The 7,085-nt window shown below is 45.6% G+C and overlaps 1 protein-coding gene across 1 annotated transcript; it reads right to left on the reverse strand.

Moving 5' to 3' along the window:
- Positions 1-267: 267 nt before the first annotated feature.
- Positions 268-5,194, reverse strand: LOC104267926 (histone-lysine N-methyltransferase NSD3; the record flags this gene model as incomplete). The annotated part of the gene is made up of 9 exons (XM_009871100.1): positions 268-509; positions 1,058-1,262; positions 1,604-1,710; positions 2,057-2,198; positions 2,534-2,650; positions 2,903-3,172; positions 3,691-3,803; positions 4,248-4,450; positions 5,038-5,194. Coding segments are annotated over 9 exons (1,556 nt in total), but the record flags the coding sequence as incomplete, so codon positions are not given.
- Between the last annotated feature and the right edge of the window lie 1,891 nt (positions 5,195-7,085).

The raw sequence follows: 7,085 nt of genomic DNA on the forward strand, positions 1-7,085 counted from the left end.
AAAAGGTCTACGTTTTTCTTTGAAGGCCAAGACGTTTCTGGTTTCCAACTGTAAGAGCTGCTGTAGCACATTCAAGGGTAAAAGAAAGACCAAACAACAAAAACCAAACACCACCGCCTGCTTCTGCTCGCTAACATGAGATGCTGCTGCTCCCAGTCCACACACGATGGCTCTGATGACAAAGACTGAATGTGTCATAGCAGTCCCTTCAAGTTCATCGCCTGCTTGCTCCTCCTCTCCTTGCTTTTTTAACAACAACAACAAAAATCACTCCTTTGCTTCCTCTGCAGGATTCTGCGATTCCAATTTGCATTTTATCTTGCTCCAGTACTCGGGTGCCACAGGAGATTTGGGGTCGTGTGCGGAGCAGCAGAGCCGGCCGTCCAGCGCCGATGCCACCAGGGCTCCCTTCTCGTGATCTTTGCAGAACGAATGAGGGCAAAACTCACAGAACGAAACCGCAGGATTGCTACAGATGTTGCACTGATGCCACGGACATTCCCACTTTCCTGGAGATGGGAGGGGGAGAAGAGAGAGAAGGAAAATGAAATTAGTGCTCTCCAAGGACCGCGCCCCCTTTAACCTCTGCTCCGCGCTGTGGCTGTTGACACAAACGTAAAGAAAGCCCTGAAAAATCATCTCATATTTTAGTTGCTGCTTCTGCTTCTTATTTACAAGAATCTGACTGGAAACAGAGTTCGTTCTGTATATTTTTCTGATTTATAAGCATCTCTCCAGCCCAACACATTCCATGATTCTACGTGCTTAGACAGCTATTTCCAAACGAAGTTTTAGTTCAGCTGCAGCACGCTTTAATGTAGAAGACTGATTGCATTAGTTTTGAAAAACTAAGTGAGAAACGGCTCAGAGAAGAACAAGCTGTGTAAAAATGCGTTTGAATATTTAGGCACACCGCCCCCTGATGTGCTCCTACAAACCCGCCGTGCCGCGAAAGCCAAGGTGCTGCATCGGGTGTGACTGAACGCTGGGTTCCAGCTCAGACACTGCCCTGTGCCGGAAGGAAAAGACGAGGAGGAAGCCCCACGACTGCTCTTACCGAAAGGTGGTTGGGTCAGGTTAAGGCATAGGAGGTGGTACGCTTTGGGACAGTCCTTTTTGTCACACATGACTAGCTCTCCCCCATCGCCACACTGGAAACAGTTGTCTTCGTGCATCTGCTTCTGTTCTGTTTTTATTTTCCGTTTCTTCTGCTTTAATTTGGCGTTCTTCACCTTCTCTTCATTTGCTGTTGCAAACGCTGTCTGGCAATGACAAAGACCACAGCACACGGTCACTTTACAAATTCCCTGCTTCAAAATTCATTTCTTCAACTCACGGTTATTATTTGCATGAACTGTGCCTCAATTAAATCCACCTTGAAAAGTTTTTAAGCTACAAAACCCAGAAATGCCCATCCACACGTATTTGAATTAACACAATTTGGTAAATCAGCTTTACCCTAGACAGAACAGCACCACAGTGCATAACCGCAAAAATCTTCAGAGACTTTCGAGGGAGGACATAAGTTACACAAAACAAAAACCTCTCTCAGCCCTTCACTCGCTGGATTTGGGAAGGGAAGCTTCGATTTTCAGCCACATACCTTTGGACGCACTCCTAGAAAACCACTGCAGTTTTCTGCTCCGCAATGACATTCAGTCCTACCATTGCCCAGGCAATCCAAATTGTAATTAAATGTTAACTCCATTCCTAAAAATGTAAAGGAGAACGATTTACCCACGTGGGCACTGAGGAAAGACAGGCTTGTAACAATGATGTTTCAGTAGCATTTATCTCTTCACAGTCTGCGAGGACGAGCAGCAACGGGTTTAAAAGGGCAAGCTTGAAATAGCACACCGACGTCATAAACCCTGAAAGTAGCAAATTCTGCCCAGATCTGACCCGAGCAGCAGCTCCACCATCAGACAGAGCTCGCTGAAGGGACAGACCGGGGGAAACAGCGAAGGTGGAAAGGCAATAATACCACGTCAGACAGGAGAGGAACTTGGCCGTTTCCAGCCAGAAGCACACGTGCACACCAGTGCCACCTCCTCACCTGCAGGAATGTCACACAGAGCAAACAGCCCCACGCGGATGTCCCCGTTCACCGTCCATTTCTGCGTTTCACAGTTTGGATTACAACTATGGTTCATAAAGCGAGAATAATTCCCCTTTGGGCCAGCATCTATTATCCGGTCCTTCGAATAAAAAGACAAAGACATATTTAGCACTTGCAAACAACAAAAGGTTTCCTGCTGCCAAGTGACCACTAATGGCTAAGGCAGCAAAAAATACGCTTATTTTAAATGAGTTAGAAGTGGTAAGATTTCCCTGCAGAGTTAGCATTGTGACAAAGTGTCTGAATATCTGGGCTTACAGAAGTGAAACAGGCACAGAGCACACAACCTCGGGCACAGGCCACTTCACCCTACGTCACACACATTTTCTTCCTACGCGGAACGATGCGTCCACCAGCATTTTGCCCCCAGTTACAACCATTAACAGTTTATATCAAACGAGACATAATATTTACCTTTGTTACAGTTAACATATAAAAATTGGTTACACTGTTCTCATGTGCACGTTTGATCCGCAGTCTGCACTCTTCTTCATCAATGAGCTCACCGACATATTCATTCACAAACTCCCCCTGAGAAGGAAAACAAAAATACCGTTACTACTTCTTGGGATGGCCAAGGGAAGCAGCATAGAAAAAAGCATTTTTTCTGCTAATATCAAGGTTAAGACGCTTCTGCCAAAACAGCGGATTTCACTGTTACCACTTCACCTAGAGCGGCTTCACGTCTTTTTAACCCTTCTGCGTGCGTTCCCCTAAGGCACCCAGAGCTGCCGTCTCTCCCGCGCCACCCGCGGATGGCTGTCACCACCTTTGTCACCCTACCTTTTTAATGCTCCTTTTTGCCCTCAGGCCCCATCCGCGCCGCTCGGTTTTTATGATCTCGGCGTCGGGGTAGAGCCTCTTGGTGAAGCACTGGTTCTGGCAGCGCTCGCCGGCGGGGCACACCTGGGGGTGGCACTCGTACTGCAGCATCCTGTTCAGGCACTCCGAGTCCAGCCCGCAGGGGTTCTCGTCCGACGGCTTGCAGTTACAGCGAGGGATTTCGGACAGGTCAGCCACCTGGATCTGAACCTTCCCTATTACCTTGTTGGACTGTGGAACGAGGAGGAAGAAAAAAAAAGAGTAAATGACAAAGACAAAAGAAAAGCTTTAATGGAGGCCAATCATCGACCGACAGGAGAAGGAAAGAAAGTAGTGGTTATGGAGTTATTGTTTCTCTAGACCCATTTGTCACAACAAACACACTTCATGCAGCTCAGCAGCAGACACATCGGTGGATGGCAGCTGCCACTCTACTGCTGCCTCCACTGGGGACACACACCCTTCACAGAAGCCAAGAGCGAAGAACATTAAAGCTCTTGACTCCAGACAGCACAGCACGAGTTTCTCTCCCCAGTTCAAATTGTACATCTTCAACAGGTAACTCTGTCACAAATACTCTGCTAAAGAATGTCTTATGCTACGGTAAGACAGAACAAAACACTACCGAAAAAGAAGAGCATAATGATTTATTTGGATTTCCTCAAGCATCAATTGTTGTAAATGTTGGTTTAAATGCACAGCTTATTCATGCACAGAATAAAAAAAGGGAAAGAAAGAAGCCAACTCACTTTAATGTGTTTATAAGGTGGAGGTTTCCTTGAATTCCTTTCAATTTCCAGTGCCTCTTTGCTTTCTCTTTGTGCTTTCAGTTCCTGGAAGCGCTTTGCTGCTTCTTCAAGTGCTGTGCAAGGGAGTTGGAAATAGAAAGCAATTAACACCAGCTGCTGTTAATCAAACATACACATGTATGCATTTTACTTTTTTTTAAGCTAGTGATAGAACTCTCTAAACAAAAACACAAGTGAAAAATGAGTTATTGCAGCATATCATGGATCTGTCACCAGGTACTGAGATACTGAAGAGCGATCCCATGCAGCAGAGCCCAAGCTCCAGCTTCACATTTCCCAGTTTGTGGAAAACTGAACTTTCCCACAATCACACACAATGAGTAGGCACTTAAAGAAATATACTTTTATCTGCAGTCAAGGGATCTACATAATGCTTGCAATTTTACGTGAACACAGAACACTAAGCACATAATATTCCCATGCAGGTTAAGTGGTGATGGAGACACAAACACGTGGAATTTTTGTCATAAACCACTAGAAACTTTGTTTGATTTTACCTTTCTTGAAGGTCTTGTTAATACTAGTTTGCCCCTCAGCAAAGCTTTTATCTCCTTCAACATAAGGGAAAACTCTGCCCTGGTGTACCCAATAGTAGTCATGTGAACCAAAGAAAAATACTGGGAAGTCCCCGATATCATGTTTGAGGCCCTGTATGTTGAGAGGCACAGACCTGGGATTGCAGATCTCTGCTGGCCACCACCTGAAAAGCAGAGAAAAAAAAAGAAAAAAAAAAAATAGTGTAAGTTTCCTGAGCCACAGCTTTAGCTTTTGCACTTGCCTAACTGGATCGAGAAAGAAAAGCCGGCTTTTCTCTCTTTAAGATATTAACTCCTTCCTAAAGCAATGCAGGCTCCTGCGGGCACTACTTGAGAAGCACCATGCAGAACAGGAAAAAAATTCTCCCTCTAAATTCTGGAAACGCCTTCTAAGAACGTTTGTGGCATGAGAGTGAATTTCTAAGATCAGCCACAAGTGCTGGTGATCCTGCAGGTGCCCAACAGCGAGCGCAGGCTGGGCCATCCCGGCTCTGTTAGAAAGCCCCCCTGGTTCCCCGTATCATTATTACGCTCTAGAGAGCCAAGGAAAGAGCCACCAAGTATCCATCACTGCCTGCAAAAAGCAGAATTTAATTTCAAGGGCAACACCGATGCCTGACACAAAGTCTACAAATTATTGTTTTTCTAGTTCTTGTTTACCAAGACTGGGCCACTTTGTCTTCCTGTAAGTCTACAGCACATCAAAACCATCCAAAGCATTAACCCCCACCCCCCAAAACAGCAAACTTGCCTGTAATTTCCAAGCTTGACCCAAACAATCTGCTTGTAACGTAGCTTCTTGCCAGCTTTACAGTCATTGCAATTCCAGCACCCTTCAGGCATTTCTATGTTGAGACACTCGGGGTGAAAGGAAGCTGGGCAGGACTCACAGCACAACAGTTTTCCACCTTTAAACAAAGAAAACCCTGCTTGGTTTATAGACGTAAGGATTTGTTTCCCCTTGTGCATAGCAACTGACATTCATTTTACATCACCCACCTCCATTCTCGTTTGCCCCACAGGAAAAAAAAAAAGGCAAAAGAAAGGGATTAAGTCAAACTTAACAACGTTGGTTAAAAAAGACTGCGCAGTGCAATCCTCTACTGAGCGCGGTGCGACCGGACTGCGTCACAGACGTACAGAAACGCAGCCGAGCACTTCTTCAGCAGAAGCGATCAGAAGCAGCGCTCCCAAAGGAAGCGCTGCAGCCGAAAGCAGCGGCGCTGGCTTTTATTCCTTCGGTGATGGCCGAAACAACAACAAACCACCACACTTTTAAGAAACACTTTTTCAATCAACGTTGTTGTGACTGAATCCCCCGGCAATCAGTTAGTGCGCGCGAGAAACCCCGCAGCCTATAGGTTGATCAATGCTTTTCTGTACCAAGGCCGTCACACAAAATCCACGTAGGGAGCGTGCTTGTTCCAAAAAAAGACCGGTTTGCCAGCCTGAGCACAGCCGGCAATGCAGAATGAGACACCAACGAGCTGTCCCCGTCCCAGAGGCTCCTCTGTGCGCAAGGGAAATCTCGGCACAGGGCTTAACGGCCGTTTCTGAAGTTTGTGCGTATTTGCACAGAAGTTGGGTTGGCTGGCTGTACTTGGACAGGCGTGCTGTGGCTCTCCACATTAAGACGTCTCTAAAGCCACCCTCGGCAAACAAAGCAGCTCGTACAGTAAGACTCGATACATTACACATGTTGTAATATTTTATATACTCACGTATATAAAATATATATACACATTTTCACAGATAGATATGTAATTTGTTAAGAAATTAAGATGTTTGTGTCCCAGATGGAAAACCTGGGAAAGACTTGAGAGTATTTAAAGCAATTTTCAATCACAGTATCAAAAGAAATGCGAATAGTAACTTCCAAACATTTACCAGAAAATCTTGTCCACCTATAGACTTTCAGAAATACCGGTGCAGTGATTGTTGCATGTCACAGTAAGCATTCCTCACGCAAATCAGTTGCATGACCAATACTGTATTTCCTCTGCTAAACACCGTAAAATCCAACCACGTGGATCTGCCAGAGTTCCCCAAACCCATAATAAAATTTTAACTTTTCAAATATTTTTTTGCAAACGTTATTTCAGAGGAAATACAGACCCAGTGTAAATTACTGAAACATTATCCAACATGGTAAAATGCCAAGAGATGCAAAAATCAAACAAAATCAAACACAAAACCATCAGTGCTAAGCAAGAAAAAGAACCCAACACTTTGCTCTCAGGATGCATTAGTAAAGTATGGCTCAAGCTAAGCAGAGGGCTCAAAATAATTTTTGTTTCCAGGAATTACAGGAACTACTGAAAGCCATCCACGTCACAACCTAACTTCAGAATGGTTAACTGGGCACCGTTTCTGAACGCTCTCAGGGAATCAGATCTCTGTGGGGAATAAGACAGGACATCTGAGCATTTCACAGAGACCACAGCTTGCAACCCACGGGGCGCGGCGAGATGCTCCAGCACCCCCATCCCGCAAGGAACCGCTCGCCGCGCTCCCCGGGCCGGGACAGTGTCCTGGGGTGAGCTCAGCAGAACCAGCCAACAAGAGTATTCCATCCCACAGTATAAAACTGAGGCGGCACGAGGGTTCAGGGAGATCTTGTGGTGACACGGCACTCCAGAAAGAATCCAGTCAGATAATGGGACCCCTTTAAAAAATAATCTCACAGACCACTGGGCCAAAGAACGTGGTATCGAGTGGGTATATCCTCTGTCCTACCATGCACCACCCTCCGGAAAAATTGAGCTATGCAATGGACTGTTAAAAACCACTCTGAAAGCA

This window comes from Apaloderma vittatum, unplaced genomic scaffold, assembly GCF_000703405.1.
Source record: "Apaloderma vittatum isolate BGI_N311 unplaced genomic scaffold, ASM70340v1 scaffold36876, whole genome shotgun sequence".
Classification (NCBI taxonomy): Eukaryota; Metazoa; Chordata; class Aves; order Trogoniformes; family Trogonidae; genus Apaloderma; species Apaloderma vittatum.